General features: G+C 38.0%; 1 protein-coding gene across 1 annotated transcript; it reads right to left on the bottom strand.

The window, feature by feature from the left end:
* Nucleotides 1–2,463: 2,463 nt before the first annotated feature.
* Nucleotides 2,464–3,213, bottom strand: LOC143034822 (zinc finger BED domain-containing protein 5-like). Its single transcript, XM_076201167.1, has one exon. It carries the CDS (start codon nucleotides 3,211–3,213, stop codon nucleotides 2,464–2,466), a length of 750 nt encoding a protein of 249 aa, XP_076057282.1.
* Between the last annotated feature and the right edge of the window lie 22,894 nt (nucleotides 3,214–26,107).

The following is a 26,107-nucleotide window of genomic DNA, read 5'->3' as shown; positions in this document are numbered from 1 at the left end:
CGATTATCGTTCTTGACTCAACGATGATCGTCCACGGCTCAACGATGATCGTCCATGGCCTAACGATGATCGTCCACGGCTCAACGATGATCGTCCACGGCTCAACTATGATCGTCCACGGCTCAACGATGATGATTCTTGACTCAACAACGTCCATGGCTCAACGATGATCGTTCTTGACTCAACGATGATCGTCCACGGCTCAACGATGATCGTCCATTGCTCATCGATGATCGTTCACGGTTCAACGATCATCATCCACGGCTCAACGATGATCGTCCACGGCTCAACGATGATCGTCCATGGCTCAACGATGATCGTCCATGGCTCAACAATGATCGTACACGGCTCAACGATGATCGTCCATGGCTCAACGATGATCGTTCTTGATCCAAGCGATGATAGTCCATAGCTCAACGATGATCGTCCATTGCTCAACGATGATCGTTCACGGCTCAACGATCATCATCCACGGCTCAACGATGATCGTCCATGGCTCAACGATGATCGTCCATGGCTCAACGATGATCGTCCATGGTTCAACAATGATCGTCCATGGCTCAACGATGATCGTCCATGGCTCAACGATGATCGCCCATGGCTCAACGATGATCGTCCATGGCTCAACGATGATCGTTCTTGACTCAACGATGATCGTCCATGGCTCAATGATGATCGTTTATTGTTCAACGATGATCGTCCACGGCTCAACGATGATCGTCCATGGCTCAACAATGATCGTACACGGCTCAACGATGATCGTCCATGGCTCTACGATGATCGTTCTTGATCCAACGATGATAGTCCATAGCTCAACGATGATCGTCCATTGCTCAACGATGATCGTTCACGGCTCAACGATCATCCACGGCTCAACGATGATCGTCCACGGCCCAACGATGATCGTCCATGGTTCAACGATGATCGTCCATGGTTCAACGATGATCGTCCATGGCTCAACGATGATCGTCCATGGCTCAACGATGATCGTCCATGGCTCAACGATGATCGTCCATTGCTCAACGATGATCGTCCATGGCTCAACGATGATCGTTTATTGCTCAACGATGATCGTCCACGGCTCAACGATGATCGTCCATTGCTCAACGATGATCGTCCATTGCTCAACGATCATCATCCACGGGTGTCCGCGATTTACCATATAAGTGCTAGGCACTGGGCGACCACCTCGTCGTATAATCGTCAAAACCGTCACAGTTTATTTTTATAGTACATATATTTCATATTATTTATTTTTGTTTTGTTATCATTTCTCTGTCTGATTTTTATTTATTATTAGTTATGTCAATTCATTATTTACTATTTACCTGTTTGTTTATTATTTAACTATACCTATGCATATATTTGTGTATTTTATTTGTTATTTACATTATTAAAGTTTTTATTTATTATTTTATTATTATCATGATTTTTTTCGCATCCGACCTAGATATGGACCAAAAGGTCTCCTGTCGGCATGCTCCGCCTTTGTAATCCTTTGTAATATAGTTAAACGTAAGTTCTTATTTAGTATGTCATTAGATATTTAGACCAAATGCTAATTAATTACCAACGAAATTCACGAAAGAAGTTGCGGGTATGTGGGAATTATCTTACATTAAAAAAATCCTCACACTTCTGCCAGATGTGCTCGATGTAGTGCGCGAAGAAAGCCGAGTAACGTATGTGGGAGGAAATATGTCTCCAAAATTTAATACATGATGTGAACAACTGAATATCTAGGTCAAATATTTCCGATTCCTTTATTTCATGGGCATGAAGAAAAATAAGAAAATGACAATCAAATATATAGTGAGCGTATACGAAAGGTGAAGGGCTTGCATACACATTACAAAGGATTACAAAGGCGGAGCATGCCGACAGGAGACATTTAGGTCCATATCTAGGTCGGATGCGAAAAAATCATAATAATGATAAATAAATAAAAATACAATAATGGAAATAATAAATAAATAAAAATACAATAATGGAAATAATAAATAAAATACATAAATGTATAGATATAGTTAAATAAATAAACAGGTAAATAGTAAATAATAATAAATTGACATATAACTAATAATAAATGAGAATCAAGTAAATAATAATAAACAAACGGACAAATGATAACAAAACAAACAAATAATATGAAATAAATGAGACATTACAGCATCTTGCTTAGGTGTTTATCTAAATCAAGGGTTCCCAACCTTTTTGCACTCGCGACTCCTTATCTAAACATTTGAAACCCATGTGACCCCCCACTTAGGGCTTACTATCATCAGCTTATTTTTTCTTTGATTTTCTGTTAAGGAGAGGAAAAGGAACATCTGAGAAAATACTGAAAAATGCTGTAATTATTTATTAGCAAATTAAATCACATTGGTCCAACCTGAATTCACAAAAAGAACATATATTTCTTAAAATGATATTAACATACGTTTGAACAGCTATCCAACCCAGTTAGTGGGATGCCTGATCTTGCATTTCAGCAGCAAGCTTTGAAATTCGTGGCCGAAAGTTTGTTAGAGCCAGTCTCATGTCATCTCCAACATCCAATCTGTTCCTATTCTTTGTTTTTATATTGACAAGAGTGGAAAATCCTGCCTCACACAAGTATGTAGAAGCAAATGGAACAAGGACACGTAAAGCTATCATGCTGACTTTGGAGTATGACTGATACATAGTGCACCAGAACTGAGTCACTGATTTCACCTTGAAGAGATCATGAGCTGAAGAGTCGTTCCTTAGATCCAGAAATTCATCTTGGATTTCATTTAGGATGCTGGATACATCAAGCTCAGTAGAAAATGGGTTCCTTACCAGGGCCTCTTGTCCCTGTGATAGCTCAGGGAAGTAACACTCGACTTCCTTTTCTAGAGACTGAAGATGTTCGGTAATCTCATCCTTGAGGAACTGATCCAGTTGGAGCTGAGACTCATCAATCATTCCACAAAGTTTTTCAAACATAGTGATGTTTCCAAGATTGGTTTTCCGACGCCAGTTCTGCAGTTTGGAAACAAAGGCCCGAAGACTATCTTGAAAAAGGAGAGCATGTGTTTCCCTTCCTTGAAGCTTCAAATTGAGCTTATTCAGCTGGTCAAAAAGATCGGCTAGGTACGCAACCCTTTTATTCCATGCTTCATCTTCGAAGTGAACAACAAGACCTTTCCTTCCTTGAGTCCCCAGGAATAGCTTTATTTCATCTTTCATTTCATAGACACGATTAATAACCTTTTCTTTCTACAACCAACGTACTGCTGTGTAGAAGAGAAGGACTTCGTGGTCAGCATTCATGTCTTTGCATAGTTCTTTGAATAGACGAGTGTTGAGTGCTTGAGTCTTTACATAATTTACAATTTCTATTACAGATTTAAGCACTTCCTACAGAGGCAGGGGGAGTCTTACTGGCGAGAGCGTATCGGTGAATCATGCAGTGGATGCCCTTTGCTTGAGGTGCTAGCTTCTTCACTCTCGATTGGAATCCTGATTTCGATCTCAGCATAGCCGGTGCCCCATCCGTACAAACCCCACACACGTTTTCTCATTGAAGATCTTCGTCTTGGAAAAAAAGTTGAAACATTTTCCATGACATCAGCTTTTGTTGTGGTTTCAAGTGCACTGCAGAATAAAGCCACGTCCACACGGTCGAGCACTGTCCGCCGGGCACGAGGGCTTTGCTCGACAACGGGCAATTTCATCGGGCAAACCATCAAACTGTCCGTTCCCGGCGCCATTTGCGGGCAGTGGATGGAGGGCTGACATCGCTGCCAAACGCATGAGGTGAGGTGCGAGCAAAGTTAGCAAACCCGCTCAGTACAGACCGAAGTTACCTTACTACCATGTCCGCACCTAGTACTAGTGTGTACTGGTCTCGACAAGACGTGCTATTGGTGCTATGCTTTTCCTCATATTTGTCTCTTGCCTTTGTATATATGGCTCCACTTTCGAAAGGAGAAAAGTAAAGCTGCTTATGTTCATTCTCATGTAACTGCAAAACAATTTTTCATTTTCATCCTGCAATTCACGTAGGATTGTCACTGAGCTTCCCATTAAATCACGTCTTTGTAACCACTCCCGGCATCAGGCATGTCTCCGTGATTTTTTGTTTTTCTTTTTAATGCAGGCAGCAATTATAATGCTGTAAAGAGCTACCTTCTTTCCAAGTATGGCGGGAACCATGGTTATCGTACCGCACTGAATCACTCCCTCCCAACCTCTGATTGCGGCCAACTAACCTCCAACCACCATCGTCAGCCGTGTGGACACTTTGCGGGCAGAGTCTGCGGACTTTGCCCGGTAAGGGCAAAGTCTGCCAGGCACAGCTCGACCGTGTGGACGCGGCATTACAGCTTCGAACTGAACTTTGCTGCACTGCCTCTGCAGGAAGTTTATTCCATTCATTAACTACACGGTTGGCAAAGTTGTTTCTACCCACTTCCAAACTGAATCTATTTCCGGGCAGTTTGATTACAAAGGATTACAAAGGCGGAGCATGCCGACAGGAGACCTTTTGATCCATATCTAGGTCGGATGCAAAAAAAAAAAAAAAAAAAAAAAATCATATTAATAATAAAATAATAAATAAAAATTATAATAATGTCAATAACAAATAAAATACATAAATAAATGCATAGGTATAGTTAAAATAATAAACAAACAGGTAAATAGTAAATAATAAATTGACATATAACTAATGATAAATGAAAATCAGAGACAAATGATAACAAAACAAAAATAATATAAGATAAATTATAATCATTACAGCATCTTACTTAGGTGTTTATCTAAATGATTCTTAAAGCTTCGAACTGAACTACATTGGACTATCTGTGCAGGAAGTTTATTCCATTCATTAACTACACGGTTGGCAAAGTTGTTTCTACCTACTTCCAAATTGAATCTATTTCCGGACAGTTTGAGACCATTGTTTCTTGTCTGATTCTCATTCAATGTGAAAATGTTGTCACTTTTGATGTTGTCAATTCCCTTTAAAATCTTAAAGACCTGTATCAAGTCACCTCTGAGTCTACGCTTTTTTAGGGAAAACAGATTCATGTGCTTTAGTCGATTTTCGTATGATTTATTTTTGATATTTGGAATCAGTTTTGTGGCTTGCCGTTGTACTTTTTCCAGTCTGTCAATGTATTTAATGAGATTTGGTGGTCATACGGAAACAGCATATTCCAAATGTGGACGAACTAACGATTTATATAGCTTGTTAATGAGTGATGGACTTTTGAAATCAAAAGATCGCGCAATCAGTCCCAGAATCTTATTTGCTTTCTCAGAGGCTGAAATACATTGCTTGGATGATTTGAGGTCGTTACTGATAATTACGCCGAGATCTTTTTCACTATCCACTTTTGTTAACGAATTTCCAAATAACTTGTAATCGTACTTACTGTTTGAGACCATTATCTCTTGTCTGATTCTCATTCAATGTGAAAATGTTGTCACTTTTGATGTTGTCAATTCCCTTTAGTATCTTAAAGACATGTATCAAGTCACCTCTGAGTCTACGCTTTTTCAGGGAAAACAGATTAATATGTTTTGGTCGATTTTCGTATGATTTATTTTTGATATTTGGAATAAGTTTTGTAGCACGCTGTTGTACTTTTTCCAGTCTGTCAATGTCTTTAATGAGATTCGGTGACCATGCGGAAACAGCATATTCCAAATGTGGAAGAACTAACGATTTATATAGCTTGTTAATGAGTGATGGACTTTTGAAGTCAAAAGATCTCGCAATCAGTCCTAGAATCTTATTTGATTTCTCAGGGGCCGAAATACACTGCTTGGATGATTTGAGATCGTTACTGATAATTACGCCGAGATCCTTTTCACTATCCACTTTTGTTAATGAATTTCCAAATAACTTGTAATCGTACTTATTGCTATTTTTACCTATGTGCATTACCTTGCATTTACTTGTGTTAAATTTCATTAGCCACTTTTCAGACCATTGCTGTAATTTATCTAAATCTTCTTGAATATCCAATTGGTTTGAGTGATCATTTGCCATTCCGCACAATTTTGTATCATCTGCAAATTTGGAAACAGTAGATTTTAGTCCATGGTCTATATCATTTATATATACTATAAATAGAAGTGGCCCAAGAACGGAACCCTGAGCAACTCCACTTGTAACATTTTTCCATCCATCTCTGTTTTCGATCATTCAACGAATTACTAGTCCAACTTAATAGGCTACACACTTATTCCGTGTGAAGCTAATCTAGTAAGTAGTTTTTCGTGGGGGACGGTATCAAAAGCTTTTGCAAAGTCTAGATATATTAAATCTATATTGTGTCTTTTGTCATAAATCGAGATAACTGTGTTGTAGAATTTGAGTAACTTAGTCACGCAAGAACGTTACCGTATGAAACCATACTGGCTATCATTTATCAAAGAGTTACTTTCTAAATGATGTTCGATAGCATCTCTGATGATAGTTTCCATAATTTTCATACGATTGAAGTCAAACGGAGTCGAGCATTGCTGCAAACAAGGTCTAAGTAAACAGGTCTAATCGCTGGAGTAGTTCTGCGCAGCTTCTGACGTCATTTAGATGCGTCCATTTTCTCTTTGTGATACATTGAAGAAAACTGTGAAACGCCAAGGATGACAGGAACTATAATATTTTATATATTATATATATATATTATATATCATATATATTATATATTCATATATAGACAGGAACTATAATATTTTATATATATTATATATATATTTTATATAATATTTGTCAGAATATAAATAATTGAGTGGAGCGGTGCGAGCGAAGGCGACGTCATTTTCGAACGACGGACCAACTTCAACTGACAGCTATAGGACCCGCTAACCCCACTTTGAACAGCCAAGTGACGTTCACGGGCTCACTGCGCCAACTCCCTCGAAATTCGGTCGGAAGTGGTTAGACCTTATATTCTTAGATCTTGGCTGCAAACATGCGTGCGTGCAAACTACGTCATGCATGCTCTCGTGACTCGAGCGCACTCTATCGGCACTTTACGACGGGCTTATGCATAATCACCGTATCGTTTGGCAGGCGGCATCTATAGACTGCAACGCTGTATGGCGTACCGTGAATCGATTTGATTGATTTATCTTTTTATTTATATCTACATGTCTTTATTCACTTTTTTGTTTTTGTCAACGATCATAAGTTCCGACTTTACCAACGCCACAATGCCCCCGTCACACTACGCATAAAATCATGGGGAACATGTCACAGAACTCGCAGCTCTACGGGTGTCGCGAGGACGTTATTCAACTGATTGGACTGTACAAGGCCACGTCACACTACGCGTCTTTTAAGTCAGGATAGCTTGGCGCCGGAGTGAAAAGCGCGCTCTTTTTACCCGTCCTGTGTTCAAACGGCGACGCATTGTTGTGGGTGAATGACGCACGCTACTCTGTTCATACCTGGTACTTCTGTCTTTGTAGATGTGATGTTTCACTTGCCACAGGCACATTTTATCCTTGTACAGTTCTATTAGTTGAATAATGTCTTCACACTCACACTTCGCTGGATCTTGAACCTCAGGTAGATTCTGGTCCGCCAACAGTAATCCTCTCCATGTCCTTTGGTCCTGTGCTGCTTCCATCCAGGTTGCTTTATTTATTCCTCTTCTGTCCATCTCCGCATCCACACCGTCCATCCATCTCATTCGAGGTCTCCCTCTGGATCTTCTTCCTGGCATTTTACCCATCTTAACTCGTTTTGGAATTCTACGGTCCTCCATACGCGCCACATGCCCAGCCCATCTCAATTTTGTTCTATTTACAACATCTGTTATTTTCTAACGTCTTCACAACGCCAATAAACTTGCAATTTCAGTGACATGATGAGTGAGGCGGTTTGGTGGGTCTTCTGTTGCACATGACCAATCACCACTGCTGGGAGGACAGTGGAACGAGTCTAGTGCCCGGCGCGCCTCAATTAGAGTGTGTTGCGGGTACCTCTGGGGTATTGACGCGTAGTATAGAACTTGCATCGAAGTTTCTGCTCAGACGTGATATCACTAAAAAGCTAGAAAGCTGCAAGAAATGTGACGGTTATGTGCTTTTATAAACAATAAAGTAACAGAACAACTACGTCTGGGGATGCAGAAGGGATGCCAGGCTGTCAAATCGGTCAGGTCGGGGAATGATCTTTTCACCTATGCGGATGTGGATGGACGACTGAACAGTAAATTGGGGTTGTGATATCCTTGAAATTACTTACTTGTCGAGTGTTGGGATGACCAATATGGTAGAAAGGTATATACGAGTATATTATTTCAACTTTTCTGGCTGAAATTTTTGGTAGGATGAGTGCTACATTCCGAACAGCATAGCACAGGGGTTCTCAACTTGGGGTTAGCGGGAAGGTTTACTGGGTTACTTAGATGAATAGCTAAAGTAACTACAGTTTCACTACTGCATATGTAGTACCACAGTGCATTTTTTAATGCTAATGGTTAAATAATAAATAAAGTCATTACAATTTGAACCAATTGATATCCATTGCGGTATCATTATAAGAACATAAGAATGAAGGAGACTGCAAGAGACTATAAGGCCTACACAAGGCAGTTCCATATCCATCACCACCTGTCATCCCGATCCATAAAGTTGTCTAACCGTTTCTAACAACTGATAGTTTCAGCGCTCACTACATGGTTACTAAGTCTATTCCATTCGTAAACCAATTCTTGCCTATTCCCTTCTTAAATCTAAAGTTGTCCAGTTTAAATCCATTACTGCGAATCCTGCCCTGTTGTTTTAATATCATGACCTTGTTTGCATCACTTTTGTTAGTCTTTGATTCACTTGAACACCTCTATTAGATCACCCCGCACTCTGCGTCTTTCCAGAGTTTAAATTAAGATGTCTAAGCCTCTCTTTGTGAGGCAAATTTCTGAGTCCATGTATCATTTTGGTCATTCTTCTCTGTACTGGTTCTAGTGAATTTATGTCCATTCTGTAGGACGGAGACGAAAAATGTACCGCATAGTCAAGGATGGGTCTAACTATCGCTAGATAGAGTTTGATAATTACCTCTGCACTTCTATTCGTTACCGTCCTAGCAATGAAACCTAATGCTCTGTTAGCTTTATTCCTGGTACTAACGCACTGTTTCCAGGTTTTAAGGTCCGGACTTTCTAGAACTCCCAAGTCTCTCTCACACTCAGTTTTCTCTAAAAACGTGTTATCTAAGCTGTATCTCGGGGTTGTGTAACCCTATGTTTAACATGCCACACTTAAGAGTTATTGAAGGTCATTTGCCATTTCACCATGTGAACAATTTAAGATCATCTTGCAGAATCTCTGCGTCGTCTCCTGACCTAATTAGTGTCATCCACGAACTTACTAATATCACTATTTATCCCATCGTCTAAGTCGTTTATGTACATAATGAACCACAAGGGACCCAAAAACGAGCCCTGGGGAATCCCCCACTAGTAATATTGCTCCACCTAGATTTCTCCATTTATGGTGACCCGCTGTTTTCTGTTACTGGTCCAAGCTCTAATCCATTCTAACACTTTTACTCCTATCCATGGGCTTCGATATTATTTAGTACTCTCTGTTGAACGCTTTGCCAAAGTCAAGGTATATCACATCGTAATTATCATTGTTATCTGACGCCTTATATACTCTAGTGTAAAAGGATAGTCACACATGACTTACCGTTGGAGAAACCATGCTGTGTGTCACGAATTAAAGTATGTCTCTCGATGTCTATTTACTATTATTGATTCAAGCATTTTACCTATAACCGATGTCAAACTGATTGGCCTGTAGCTGCATATAGACGATCTATCTCCCTTCTTAAAAACAGGAAAAACGTTTGCCTGTCCCCAAGCAGTAGGCACAAAACCAGTGTCTACCGATTGATAAAATATTTCAGTTAACTGGTCGCAGATTTCAAATTTACACTCCTTAAGCACTCTCGGAAACTTTTCGTCTGAACCCGGGGATTTAGCAGCTTTAAGTCTTTCAGTCTGCTATATTTAGTCATATGTTGTAAGAGGCTGGTACAAAAGATAAAGTGGGATAGAAGACGGATGTTATATTTCATGAGTTAGTTGTTTATAAAAACATAACGAGCAAGCGAGCGAGTTGCCTAGGTCCGCCTTTCTGCATTGTTGATAAACAATGGTCAGGGGCTCGGGTGTATTGCTGACATGACATTCCTTTGTACCTAAATGAGAATTACGCAGAGACTCTAGATTATTCTAAGTTAACAATATTGCCGTATAGACTTGTAACGACGAATCTAATTGGTGAAAGGGTGGAAAAAATTCAATTGGTTCATAATTGTAATATCACGCCCCTTGGGGAGGCTCTTAAACATAAAGTTAGAGATCATTGAAAAAATATATATATATTAATAATAATAATAATAAAATAAATAAGTAAATAAAAATAAATAGATAAATAAAAAATAGAATAAATAAATGAATAAAAAATGAAAATAAATAAATGAATAAATAAAATAAATTTCATTTTATTTTATTTTATTTTATTCGGATTCAATCATACATACAATAAAATACAATACAGGTAAGACTCGTATTATACATAGTAAATATAATTGTACATCCGAGGATGGCACAGAAAGTCAAAAGACTTATTTCCACTGTGGTCCTCATAAAAAATGACATATTAACTAGGAAAAGATTGTCATAATAAAAGCTAGGTTGATTAGAAAAAAAAACGTCAAAATTGACATACATGAAAAATATGACTGTACAGACTAGAAAAAATAAATGACTTAGAAAAATGACTAGCATTAAAGGTGTAAATTAAACATATAAACTATTTTCTTCAGAAAAAAGTGTCTAAACTGATTTTTTAAAACTACTTTTAGAAACAATTGATTGTATGTTGATCGGTAAAGATTTTCAAGCAATAGCACCAGTGTATTTGAACGAACTTTTCCCTAACAAACTATTAAACCTAGGTACAATAACGGATGACCGACTAGAACGAGTTCTTAAGGTACGAGCATTTCTAACAAGTGTAAAAGTATCAGACAAATAACTGGGACAAGAGTCGTTTACAATTTGGTGAACATGATTAAGCTTTAACTGAACAACACGTTTTTCAACAGGTAACCAATTTAACAGTTTAAAATGAGTATAATCTAGATGAGTACGAGGATGGAGTTTCAAAACAGTCCTGATTAGTTTGTTTTGACATATTTGAAGATTCATTTTAGATTTTTTAGTTAGACTGCTATACCAAGAAGAACAAGCATAATCAATATGACACTGTACCAGGGCTGAAGATAGTAGCTTCATTGTCTCTACATCTAGGTATTTTTTAATTCTTGCCAAAAAAAAAAATTTCAGGAGCTGACTTTTTTAATTATTTTTTGTGCCATAACTTCTCCCGACACATTTTGATCAATTTCTGTTCCGAGGTATTTAACAACAGATTTAGGTTGAATACTAATATCATTACATTGGATAATTAAGTTGGGGGCATTACTGAGTTTTTGTTTAGAGCCAAAGAGAATGGATTCTGTTTTACCTAGATGTAGAGACAATTTGTTATCTATCAACCACTTGCTGACATTCATTAACTCTTCACTAAGTAACGTCTCAATCCTATTTACATCTTTACCAGAAACTATTAGGGCTGAATCATCGGCATACAACAGCAGTTTACAGTTAACAGCAGCTTTCATGTCATTCACATACAAAAGAAACAACAGCGGACCTAAAATGCTACCTTGTGGGACACCACTACATCATTGCAAAGCTCACGTAGGATCGGGGGACTTTTTTTTAGCATACTGTATAGGAATTAACTGAAGAATGATAAAGAACATTCTAAAATCTAATTCTCCTGGACATTAGATTATAACTAAAAGGAAGAGAGTTGATATATCAATAAGTGAGGACCACAAAGACGACAAAAGTCAACAGGACTAACAGTGGGAAACAAAGACAGTGATAACAAGGGATAACAGAGGGAGTAAGTGGCAAAAGTATTATAATTTTATATTCTGTGTCAGGTTAACCGGGGTACGTAACGGGGAAAAGGTTCAGAACCCCTGGCATAGGGCATTAATTACAATCTGAATAGCATGGTAAGATACAAGCTACATTCTGAATAGCTTGGTAGGATACAAGTTACACTAACACCGAGTAGATATCCTATACACCTTTCATCAACTGTTGCCTCGATTTTTACTAAGCGGAAAACCCGCAGCCCCACTATAACTGGTAACAATCCTTTGGACTTCCCACAGATCTATCAGAGAAGAAACTGGACTGCTGCCTGTGTTGTATTAGCGTGGGACTGTTGTCACCAACTGAAGGTGGCAGAGGGATGGGAGCAGTCGCTGGTTGTCAGCTCTCCGTCTATAATAGTTTAAGAAATACAGTTGAAGAGCGATACCCTAGGATCAGACTGGACAGAGTGTCAGCCTTTCAGAGCTGCACCTGTTCGCTACACAGGAAAACAAGTGTATAAGTGTTGTCAAAATCAGACACTCCAAATATGAACAAATAACATGCATAAACTGTTCAACCTTTTACGAATCGAATGGCACTTTCTCTTTTACCCTGGTTGCCACCAGGCTATTTTATTCATCTTGGTGCATGGCGGAGTTATAAAAACAACCAACAAATAACTGCTAAAAATGTAATGTAGAACTGAACATATATATCACAAGGCAACTGGAATGAAAGAATTCGCGTTGTGTTGCCGACAAATGTTCATCCTATTTCTAGCGTGACTGTCCGTAACATAGGCTACGTAATAAATCAACTACATTCGCAGTGCCGCGCCTTCATTCAAGTTAAAAGAATTACGATTTTTTTTTTAAGGTAAACTTATGCCAAAGACTACCCAAATCGATGTCGGGAGAACTTTCTCGGATGCCTGAATTCGAATGTTCAAATCGGGACCGTTACAAGATTCTAGAAAGTTCGAGGAACAAAGGGAATACAACCAGAGAAACATAATATTAGCATTAGCCAATATTATGTCTTTCATCAAAATACATTGAGGATCTAATGCTTTGCACTGCACGCCTACGCGATACAGCATTATAAAATTAAATTTACATTTTGTAATTCATAATTGTAAATTATAATACATAAATGTAATAGAAACTTTTCTTGGCGGGAATCAATAACAGAGAACGTTGCTTTGCACAAGCGAAGTCATGTCGACTCCTTTAGACGCCATCTTTTTTAATAATCTCGGAGTCGAAGACAACGACGACCCTGATGACCTCTAGAATTACAGGTACCGCATTACTTAATGCAGGTTAGGTTAGGTAGGTAGGTCAGAATAGATGAATTTATCATACTTTAATTTCTTCGACCTCCACATCTACCAAAACAAAGATGGGGTCTCAAGCAGTCGAAGTGCCTACGTTTATGTATACCTTTTAGCAACGTTGTTATTGATTTCCAAAAATAACGTATATTATGTTGATGCATTATAATTTACAAATTATTATTTTTTATTCCTATATCGCGTAGGTATGCACATCTATAAATTTACCGATTCAAGCAATGGGTCATTGACAATCTGTGTAGAACCTGTGAAGTCTCAAAATAAAAAGCAAGACATCTTCGCTTGAGGTTTTTAAGATCATGGTTCTTGATTGGGTGGCATGTATTGAGTGATGCAGTTACTCGACTAACCAAATACATATCTTCCACAAAAATACCCAGGTCCCTGAATTTTCATCTTTGCTAGTGCTGAAAGGCAATACATAATCTAGAAATTCTTAGTTCAATTTACTTACAGGATAATTCTGTTTTTGTAAGATGGACTGGGATGCTTACAGTCAATCCTCCAACACTTACACTGCTTGAGCGAAAAACAGCTTTCGAGCCGAGAGTTGTTCCACAATTTTTTCACCACACTGTGTAGTAACAGCCATCGTGTCTTGGATGGATGTAGAATCTTGTGAGGTTCACTGGTGAATTCCTGAAAATCCTTTAAAGCCATGGACTGCTTTGGCGACGAAACAATTGTATCATGTGCCAGGTCCTCAACACTTTTTTTTTTTTTTTTTTGTAACTATACGAAACACAGGTGAAAAGAATGGCAAATGAATTACCCCTATCATTACACTGGCACCATCAACAGCGAATTCTATCAAATGTTTTTGAATCCTGCTTCCCTGAACCAGACTTAGCATGTTCATAAAGGCACTTTCCAGGGGAACAAGCATCAGAAACATAAGTCATCTTTCACAGTTGCAACCCTAGATACAAGAGATAGATGTTTAATGCAGCCACGGTCTGTTGCTAAATCCACTATCAAGGAAAAGCAGTTGTTTCTTAGTAGATCCAGCAAATCATTCAGCTGCTTCTTGCTCAACACATTCCTCACTATTACTGAGCATTCTGTCTTCCCGCAATTTGAATTTTTTTGCTAGATATTAATCAGGATGCATTGTCTTTATCACAGAAAGACATCCAATGACTGAAAAAAGAAGATTAAATTCACTGACAACAGCCACTAATTCTCTTTTCACAATTTTTTTCTTGTATCACAAACGGGTGGCAAATAAAATTCATTGTATTGGTCAGGGTTCTTACATTGTTCACATGCTTTATTGTTCCTGCATGTCTTTCAGTTTCTGGTTTCCCTGTTTTTCCATTATAATGCAGGCTTTACAGTGATTAAAAAATTGTTCCTTTACTGCTTTTACTCAGCCAACCCTGGAAGTTCACATCATCTTCCCACTTTTCACCATACTTTTAGTGAAGGGTGAGCGTTTACGTTTAGCTGGGAGGTGTGGTGTACGGAGTGTCCATGGCTATAATATCAGTACGTGATTTATTGAAACATGTATTACACCTCACACACCATTAACAACTCCCTGTAGCGAATGTCCAAGCACCCGGCCGGTCGCACAGACGGACGGACTCACAACGACTCAGCAAAGTTTCTCAAGAACGTATCAGATAATTCTAAAATATTACTGACGAACAATGGACCTCCCTCCCTCTCTCCAAAATAAATAACCAAATTTCTGTGGGTTTTGCAGTGGTCATATTACCTTAAAATTCTATATATTTTTTCATATCCTATCATATTACCCTGATAGCGCTCAATTTACCCTGGTAGCAATGTACCGCACACGTGTGAATTAAACAAAATGGCCGTGAAGAAAAAAATAATTAAACTATCCAGTGGTTAAATACTTCAGTCACCTTATTGTGAATAATTTTTAAGTTCACGGTTCCCCAAAGAAGTCCTCTTTAACTCTGAGGCAAAGATGGTTTTGGGGCAGGTTAGAACCAAACTACCCAATACCTTTTCATGTTTTATCCTGACCCATTCAACTCGATGATACCCTCCCTTTAGGTTTATCTCCGTTTTAATGTACTAAAACATCTTTTGTTGTTGTTGCCAACTAATAACTAGTTCATTTTTATTATTTCAGCAACTGCCAACTACAAGTTGTACTCGTACATGAGTAGCAACATCGTGGCAACAATTTCCCTGATATGCATCACATATGCTGAATGCAGATTTCAAACTTCAACCAGAAGACATGCTTTCAATGAAGTAACACTGTTGCTTCATGTATCATGCTGCATGACAATGTTTATGCTGAATGCCACTAAACTATTTCCACTGATTAAGAAAAAATAATCTAAGCGCCTGAAGGGGTTATCACACTAGGCTATTTTTGCTCCCACATCCTACCTTCAACCTCTTTTTGAATAACTAGAATATGACTTCACTTGCAGAAATCTAGATTTATCTGAGAAAGTTTCAACAGTATGTCTAATATTCAAATAGGTTTACAATCTCTTAGTTCATCATTCAACCTTGCTATAAACGACGGAAAGATAATTTGGTATTTGGAGATTGAAAATAAAACATTGAAACCGAAGTTGGTTTTACTCAAGCAAACTCTAAACTGTTAGTAATGAATAATGTCTCACCAGCTGTATTTAGTGGGTGAACGGACAAAAACCCAATCGGTAGATTAAGTTGGGTTGAATTATGTCATCACCCCCTCCCAATTTTCCTATTGGGTTTTTGTCATGTATTCGTATTTAGTGTTCTACTACGCTCGTAAAACATATATAGAATAAAAGAAAGCATAGCTTATTGGTAGTACCATTGTTCAGAATTATTATTATTATCATAATTATTAATTATTATTATCATAATTATTAATTATTATTATCAATTATCATTATTATCATTATTAATTATTATGTTTCTGTCTGGGGTTTTGGCTGCATGTTTTTGTGGGGTTAAAAGCTGCTCAGAAACATGCAGCTCATACTTTAGGGTCTATATGGGGCGCCCCTACGGACCAGAGTCACACATAATTTTGTCTGTGATAGAGGAAATCTTTACTCATAGAGAAATTATGCTACTTTATTATACTGCAACTGTTCCTCCATTATGCTGTCCTCCAACTCATAATACTGTCCTGTACCACCTCTGAATATTCATTTCCTTTTTCGCTGAACCCTGTGGTAGGGGAGAATGGGAGAAATACTGCCACTGAGTGTTCCCAGTTGAGTTTTAAAAGGTGACAAAAACGGGACTGATATTGGACTAGGCATCCTACCCTCTGTAGTCCCAAAGAGGATATTGAAAAAAAAAAAAAAAAAATGGGTCTTCTAATGTGTGTGGATGTGGTTCAGATGGGAGTAAAAGGGAAGAGATAGGCAGTATGTTTGTGAGAAGATGGATGTGTTGGTATTGAGTGAAACTAAATTGTAAGGGAGGGGCGAGTTTGAGTTTAAGAGTTTAGTTGGGAGGGTGTCAGGAGTGAAGAGAGGACGAGGGAGAGGAGTGGCTATACTAGTAAGTGAAAAGATAGATAAGTATGTGGTAGAGTGGAAGAAAATTTCAAGGTTAATGTGGATGAAGGTGAAACTGGGAAGGGAGACGTGGGTCTTTGTAAGTCCATGTGGGCCTGGTAGTGAGAAGAGTGTAGAGGAAAGGGAAGCTTTTTGGATAGTTTTAAATGAATGCATAGATAGTTTAGGAAGAAATGTCAGTGTAGTGGTATTGGGAGATCTCAATGCTAGGGTAGGAGATGAACCAATAGACGGAGTGGTTGGGAAGTGTGGAGTTCCAGGAAAAAACATAGTGGAGAGATGGTAGCGTAGATGTGTCTGGAAAGAGAGTTGATGATAGCAATTGCAGTGTTTAGAAAGAAAGTCAAACATAAGTACACATGGGAGAGAGTTGTGGATTGAAGGGTGGTAGATAGGGCTTTAATGGATTATATAGTGGTAACCAGGAGAAGAATAGGAAGAGTTTTGGATGTACATGTTCTAAGGGGAAAAAGTGGGGGCATTTCAGATAATTTATTTGTGAAAGGTAAGTTGAGAGTGGAGGATAGATGGAGAAAGAGGAAAAGGACAGAAGGTAGGGAGGTGCTTAGAGTGAACTGCTTAAATGAGAAAGAAAAGGAGGAGTACAAGAACAAGCTGAGAGAAGAGTGGGAGGGAATGAAGGCCAGAGTAGAACTAGGAGTGAAGGAGGAATAGGAATGTTCCAAGGAGGTTGTTGTTGTTGCTGTCGTTCCCTAGACTGTCTGTCCGAGCAGTCCTGTCTCCCCAAGGAATGCCACAGCCGAAACTGGGTTTTCCAAGGAGTAGTCACAAGGTGTGCAAAGATGGTATATGGAACAAGGAGGACAGGAGGAAATAGAAGGAAGGGTAGTGAGTGGTGGAATGATGAAGTAAAGAAGGTTGTAGAAGAGAAGAAACGTGCATGCACAGATTGGTTACAAAATAGGATGAGAGAATTATATGAGAGGTATAAAGAAAAGAAAAGAGAAGTAAAGCACAAGATAAAGGAGAGCAGATGTGAAATGGGGTAAGAGTATGACAGAAAATTTTGAAAGTAATAAAAAGATGTTTTGGAAAGAAATTAAGAGAGAAAGGGGAGGCGAATCAAGTATAGAAGAAAAGGTAAATGGTGCAAATGAAGAGATAATGGAAGAGATGGCTGTAAGAGGAAGATGGGCAGATTATTTAAGGGAGTTGCTCAATGTGAAGAAGGATAGGGAGGGAAAGGTAGTTGCAGTGGGAAGCACTAAGAAAATGACAGTGATGAATGAGGAAAATTGAGGAAAAATAAGGAAAGATGAGCTGAAAGCAGTTATTAAGATGATGAGAGCAGGTAAGGCATCTGGATTGGATGGGTTTCATACAGTGTCTAAAAAAGGGGGTACAGTGATGGTGGACTGGCTGGTAAGGTTATCTAATTTTTGTCTAAAAGGGGGTAGAGTGCCGGAAAACTGGAGGGGTGCCTGTATAGTTCCACTTTACAAAGGAAAAGGGGACAAGTGTGAATGTAGTAGTTTCAGAGTGATCAATTATTTAAGTGTAGTTGGGAAACCTTATGGGAAGGTTTTGATTGAGAGGATTAGGAGAGGAATAGAGGGAGTAATTGGTGAAGAACAGTGTGGGTTTAGGACAGGTAGGGGTTGTGTAGATCAGATTTTTGTGGTAAGGCAGAAATGTGAGAAATTTTTTGGAAAAGGTAAGGATGTTTTTTTGGGCTTTTATGGATTTGGAAAAAGCTCATGACAGGGTAGACTGGAAGTAATGTGGGAGGTATTGCTGATATATGGGATGAGGAAAGCTGTTGAGAACAGTCAAGAGTTTTTACAAGAGTATTAGAGCTTGGAGAAATGGAGAGAGTGAGTGGTTTGAGGTAAAGGTGGGACTTTGCAAGGGATGTGGCATGTCACTATGGCTATTCAATTCATTCATGGATGGGGTGGTGCAAGGAGTAAATGCAAGGGTAATGGGACAGGGATTAGATATGATTAAAGAAAATGGAGAAAAATGGGAGATAAGCCAGTTGTTGTTTGCTGACGACACTGCGCTTGTAGTAGAATCAGAGGAGGGATTAAGGAAGTTAGTGACAGAGTTTGGGAAAGTGTGTGAAAGAAGGAAGTTGAAGATGAATGTCGGTAAAAGTAAAGTGTTGAGATGTATAAGGGGAGAATATGGTAGCAAATTGGGAGTATTAAGGGAGAGATACTGGAGGAAATGGATAGCTTTAGTTACTTGGGGACGAATGTGGTAGGAAAGGGAAGAGTGGAGGTGGAGGTAGAATGTAGATTGAGAGAAGCAAGTAAATGTTTTGGGGGATTAAAAAGTGTAATGAGAAATAGACATTTGGGAATGCATGCTAAGAGGAGATTGTATGAAGGGGTGATTGTGCTGACAGCACTTTATGGGTCAGAAACATGGAACATAAGAGAGGAAGAGTTTAAATATGTTTGAGGTGAAATACCTGAAAAGTATGGTAGGGGTTCCTTGGCTGGATAGAGTAAGAAACGAGGAGGTGAGGAGGAGAGTTGGTGTAGAAAGGGAGTTAGGAGATAGAGTTGATGAAAGAGTATTGGGATGGTTTGGACACATGGAAAGAATGAGTGAAGAAAGATTAGTAAAAGATGTGTGGAAGGCAGAGATGGAAGGAGCGAATATGAGTAAGTGACAAAGGATGAGATGAATAGATGGGGTAAAAGGAGCATTGGGAAATAGGGGAATGTCTGTTGAGAAAGGAAAGGAGAAAACAGAAGATAGGGATAAGTGGAGAATGGTTGTTTAAGGATGATGCTGTGATGCATGGAAGGGAGTGGGTGATGGATGGCAGGGGCTGAGGGAGTATGCATGATTGATATTTTGATACAGCCTATAGGGACTTCTCCCCATCTTCTCTTTTTCTGCATGAGAGGACAGAGAGGGGGGTTGCTGATTAAATGAAGTGGCTTTGTTGTGGATGTGCTGTGTCTTGCTACATTGCTTCTGTCTCAGGGTAGTGGGTGAGATGCAGGAATGGCCCTTTATCCAGGAGCCACGAGAAGAGGGAGGAGTGATGAATGAGAGTGGAACATGTGGGGATGAAATGGGTAAGAGTAGATTTATGCCTTTGACTTTGGCTATCTCCCTTGTAAGGGGGAAAAGCCATTGGTATATGTATGTATATATGTATTATTATTATTATTATTATTATTATTATTATCATTATTACTATTATTATTACTATATTATTATCATTATCATCATCATTATTATTATTGATTATTAATTAATCTTATCTACTTTCCAATGACCAATCACTGTTCAAAAACTTTACTTAGATCAGTGTGGACTTTGGCCATCTCCCTTGTAAAGTTTGTCCCAGGATTGGGAAATGCTACATGAATTAATTGGAAAGCCACCACTAATCAAACTTTTAATGAAAATGCCCTTCTTAGCTACTGGAAATAATTAATAATAATTACAAGAACTATAATCATAGTAATGGCACATATACGAAAAAGTCTTCCCCTTGTACAGTCAACTCACACCCATTTGTAAACCTATTTGATGGCCCTCCTATTTTAGCTGCTTTGTTCATAGGCACTGCAGTTAGTGCTTCTACAGCAGAACCCAAAAGCCAAAGCTAGCTTACTCCCATTGCTTCACTGTATGTCCTCCCCCTCTACTATCATATACTAACAAAATATGCATACCAGACAAGAACAAATCCTATTGGACCACAGCATTTCCTCATCCAGTTAAAACCATTTCCCAAGCCCTTCTCTATTCTGTACTCTCTCTTCCTTGCCCAACAGACATTCTTCTTGCATCATATGCCTCCTTCACTCCATCCATCTCATTCTTGGTCTTTCTCAAGTTTTCTCCACCCACTTTTTTGCTAATCTTTATTTATTCTTTCCATAAGCCCAAACCACATTAAACTTCTTTGATCAATCCTATCTGCCAGCTCTCTTTCCACCCTCATTCTCTGCTTCACCACATTTATCATTCTGTCCATCCTCACACCAGGGAAAAAAGTACTTTTTTTTTCCAGAGCCATTTTTCATTTTTTTTTCTAAATTTCACCGAGCCATTTGTTTAATTACCAGAGCCATTTTTGATACTTCCAGAGCCATGTTTTTGCAGGTTCGATTTCCTTCAAACTATTGGAAGGCTAACTCATTACTCATGTGCATGAAAAATATATATTTCTTTAAACAAATCAGCCTTTAATTTTTTTTTTTTTTTTTTTTTGGGGGGGGAAGGGGTGAAACTGATCAGCAGACACAGCGCCTCTGTTTCCACTGGCAGTGGTTGGGGGGGTGGAAATGCACGACAAGCCTTGCAATACACCGTTAGAGTACCATCACTGCCCCGATCCACTTCAAGCCAATCTAGGTTCCACGAGCGTATAGTAGATTCATGCTTTACTGGTTTTTTGTTTTCCTTGGCCCTTGCCCGTAGAGTTTGAATTAGGCTTTGCTGGTCCAGAAGCGGTTCCTGCCGTCAAAACACTCTCCCTCGATTCTGAAAAGATTGAATCTGAGGGCAAACCATCTTCACTCATCTTTGCTCGCTTCACTAGAAATCGCTCCTTGATGTATGATCATCGAAAGTTTGCCATGGACGTGACGTACGAACGTAGACCTAGCTAACGAACCATTTTTTATTTTTGTATTTTTTTATTCTCCCTCCAAAGATCCATATTTATGAACTAAATATATATCAAATGTTCATATTTATACTTAAATTTATTTACTTTCAATTACTAACCAAACATTTGATTCTATTTTGTTTTCTCATAAATACGCGAACGAGGTTATAAATGGGATTACCCAGTTTCCCTCCTAGGACTCGAGCGAGTTTGCATATGTACAGTGTACGTATGCATGCGGTGATGTGGTATTGGGCAAGATCTATATATACCAGGTCTAACCACTTCCGACTGAATTTCGAGGGTGTTGGCGCAGCTGGCCCGTGACGTCACCTGGCTGCTCAAAATGGGGTTCGCGCGTCTCATCGCTGTCAGTTGTAGCTGGTGGGTCGCTCGGGTATGTTGCTGCCTCCGATCGCACCGCTCCACGCAGTTATATTCTGACAATGAAGATCTATATATACTGGTATATATAGATCTTGACAATATGGCTTATTGTGACATTAAGGGTTGTGGCTCAAACCAAAGAGGAAGTAAGCCAAATGTTAATTTTCATTGTTTCCCTGCAAACACACACACACACGCACACACACATGGAAAGAATACAGTAGAGATGATTATGATAGAAGTGGAAGACAGAGATAAGAAGAGCAGAAAATTTGTGATAAATTATGTGCCTCCAAAAACAGCCTCATGGGAGGAGAGTGAACATAAAAGTATGTTAGAGGACACAAAGATAACATTAAATAAAATAATGGAAGATGGAGGAAGAATAGTTATGATGGGCGACTTTAATTGCAAAGAAATCTGCTGGGAAGAAATGACAGTAAAGGGTGGAGATGACTCATGGGGAAACGCTCTACTTGAGATGATTATTGACCACACAATGACACAATGGATACAGGAGAACACTAGGTATAGAAATGAAGAAGAACCATCGAGACTAGACTTATTAATTACATCTGAACCTAGAATAGTGGACAAGATTGAATATAAAACACCAATAGGTAAAAGTGACCACATATTGATTGAACTGGAACTTAATGAAGAAAAATATATACAAAGAAGAAACATCAGTGGAAAAGAAATGGAATATTTTGACAAAAATTTACAAAAAAGGAGTAGAAAAGTATGTCCCAAGACAAAAACAAGAAAAAGAATATGTAAAATGCTGGTACAACAAAAGTTGTAGGGAGTTAAAAGATAAAAGAGACAAAGCCTGGACCAGATGGAAAAAGGACAGAAAACCTGAAAAATGGAAAATATATACCAGTTATAGAAATGAATATGTACAAACGTACAGAGAGGAAAAGAGAAAATATGAAAAAGACGTCATAGAAAAATGTAAAGATCAACCAAAACTATTCTACAGATTTGTAAACAATAAACTGAAAAACAAACAGGACTTGGAAAAATTAAGACAAGGGGGAGTTGAATACACTGAGGAAATGGAAATGGCGGAAATTATGAACAAACATTTTAAATCAGTGTTTACAAGGGAGAACATACAACCTGAAGAGATTGAATGGAAAGAGAAAGTCCCCCCTATAGAAAAAATAGAAGTATCAAAGAATGAAATATTGATACAATTGAGTAATCTTGATGTCAGAAAATCACATGGACCAGATGAAATAGCAAACTGGATTCTGAAAGAATGCAGGAATGAACTGGCAGACAAAATACATAGCATAATAAGCAGTTCCTTGAAAGAAGGAAAAGTTCCAGAAGATTGGAAAAAAGCAAATATAGTACCTATATATAAAGGAGGAAATAAAGAAGAACCTACCAACTATAGACCAGTCTCTCTAACAAGTACAATAGCAAAAATTTGTGAAAGAATTATCAAAAATAGATGGGTAAAATACTTGGAAAAAAACAACGTACTAAATCCAAGGCAATTTGGATTCAGACAAGGACGATCATGCGTCACCAATTTAATATGTTTCTATTCAAGGCTAATAGATATAATACAAGAAAGAGATGGATGGGCTGATTGTGCATTTCTAGACCTAAAAAAAGCTTTTGACAAAGTACCACATAAGAAGTTGCTTAAGAAACTAGAATCTGAAGGAGGAATACAAGGTAAATTACTAAATTGGATGGAAGACTTTTTGCAAGAAAGAAAAATGAGAGTAGTGATAAGAAACCAGCACTCAAAATGGAATGAAGTAATAAGCGGTGTCCCGCAGGGAACAGTCCTGGCCCCAATAATGTTTGCTATATATATTAATGATATGGATGAAGGAATTGAAAGCTATATGAGCTTCTTTGCAGACGATGCAAAACTACTGAAAAGGGTGAAAACTGAAGAAGATTGTGAATCACTACAGAGAGATCTAAATAAAGTACAGGAATGGAGTAAGAAGTGGGAGATGGAGTTCAATACAAAAAAGTGTAGTATAATGGAATTTGGAAAAAGCAAAAACAGAATAACAGGATCATATAATTTGGGAGAAGAGGGAATAAAAAAAGTAGAAAATGAGAAGGACCTGGGAGTCATTGTTATGAATAATATGTCACCTGAAAAACATATAAATAAGATTTTTGGAGAAACTTATAATTTAATAAGAACAATCAAAGTGGCATTTACATACCTGGATGAAGAAATGGTGAGGAAAATCCTAATCACCCTGATAAGACCAAGATTAGAATATGCAGCAACAATATGGTCACCAAGTACAAAAAAATGTATAAAAAAACTTGAAAGAATACAAAGAGCAATTACAAAACTGGCACCAACACTCTCAAAACTATCATATGAAGAGAGACTACAAAAACTTGAACTACAGACACTAGAGCAAAGAAGAGAGAGAGGAGATTTGATAGCTATTTACAGAATCATGAAAGGCATAGAAATTACTGATAGAGAGAATCTGATAAAATGGGATGACAGAAATACAAGAGGACACGGAAAGAAAATAAAAAAAGACAGCTATAGAAGAGATTTGAAAAAGAACAGCTTTCCACACAGAGTAATAGACAGTTGGAACAAGTTAGATGAGAAAGTGGTGTGTGCAAAAACAATACATGAATTTAAAAATTGTTTAGATAAAATGAGAAATGAAGACGGGACCCCACGAGCATAGCTCCCCTTCCCGTAAAATACAACTAGGTAAATACATGACATGATGCATATAATTATTGGATTAGAAACAGAGACACAAAGCAAGGGGGTGGAGTTATGTTCCTGACTAAGAAGGATATAAACGTGAGGTGTGTCACATATGGAAAGAATACAGTATAGATGATTATGATCGAAGTGGAAGAAAGAGATAAGAAGAGCAGAAAGTTTGTGATAAATTATGTGCCTCCAAAAACAGCCTCGTCGGAAGAGAGTGAAAATAAAAGTATGTTAGAGGACACAAAGATAACATTAAATAAGATAATGATAGATGGAGGAAGAATAGTTATGATGGGCGACTATAATTGCAAAGAAATATGCTGGGAAGAGATGACAGTAAAGGGTGGAGATAGCTCATGGGGAAACGCTCTACTTGAGATGATTACTGACAATACAATGACACAGTGGATACAGGAGAACACTAGGTATAGAAATGAGGAAGAACCATCGAGACTAGACCTAATGATTACATCTGAACATAGAATAGTGGACAAGATTGAATATAAAACACCAATAAGTAAAAGTGACCACATACTGATTGAACTGGAACTAAATGAGGAAAAATACATGAAAAGAAATGAACAATATAGAAAAGGAAGAATGTATGAAAAAACAAACTTTGATAAAATAAGAGAATTCTTTCAAAAAGAAAACTGGGAAGAAATATACAAATAAGAAACAACAGTGGAAGAGAAATGGAATATTTTGACAAAAAAAAAGGAGTGGAAAAGTATGTCCCAAGACAAAAACAAGAAAAAGAATATGTAAAGTGCTGGTACAATAGAAGTTGTACGGAGTTAAAAGACAAAAGAGACAAACCCTGGACCAGATGGAAAAAAGACAGAAGACCTGAAAAATTGAAAATATATACCTGTTATAGAAATGAATATGTACAAGCATGCAGAGAGGAAAAGAGAAAATATGAAAAAGATGTCATAGAAAAGTGTAAAGATCAACCAAAACTATTCTACAGATTTGTAAACAATAAACTGAAAAACAAACAAGACTTGGAGAAATTAACACAAGGAGGAGTTGAATACACAGAGGAAATTGAAATGGCAGAAATTATGAACAAACATTTTAAATCAGTGTTTACAAGGGAGAACATACAACCTGAAGAGATTGAATGGAAAGAGAAAGTCCCTCCCATGAAAGAAATAGAAGTAACAAAGAATGAAATATTAACACACTTGAGTATTCATGTCAGAAAATCGCATGGACCAGATGAAATAGCAAACTGGATTTTGAAAGAATGCAGGAATGAACTGGCAGACAAAATACATAGCATAATAAACAGTTCCTTGAAAAAAGGAAAAGTTCCAGAAGATTGGAAAAAAGCAAATATAGTACCTATATATAAAGGAGGAAATAAAGAAGAACCTACCAACTATAGACCAGTCTCTCTAACAAGTACAATAGCAAAAATTTGTGAAAGAATTATCAAAAGTAGATTGGTAAAATATTTAGAAAAAAACAAAGTGTTAAATCCAAGGCAATTTGGATTCAGACAAGGATGATCATGCATCACCAATTTAATATGTTTCTATTCAAGGCTAATAG

The sequence above is a fragment of the Oratosquilla oratoria genome, chromosome 18 (genome assembly GCF_046742065.1).
Source record: "Oratosquilla oratoria isolate Oo_2021 chromosome 18, ASM4674206v1, whole genome shotgun sequence".
NCBI classification, from domain to species: Eukaryota; Metazoa; Arthropoda; class Malacostraca; order Stomatopoda; family Squillidae; genus Oratosquilla; species Oratosquilla oratoria.
The sequence above is the reverse complement of the archived record's forward strand: the minus strand, read 5'-3'. Positions and strand labels throughout refer to the sequence as shown.

What these genes read in the sequence shown, in the direction of transcription:
- LOC143034822 (XM_076201167.1), bottom strand. Translation starts at nt 3,213, where the DNA reads ATGAAAGATGAAATAAAGCTATTCCTGGGGACTCAAGGAAGGAAAGGT.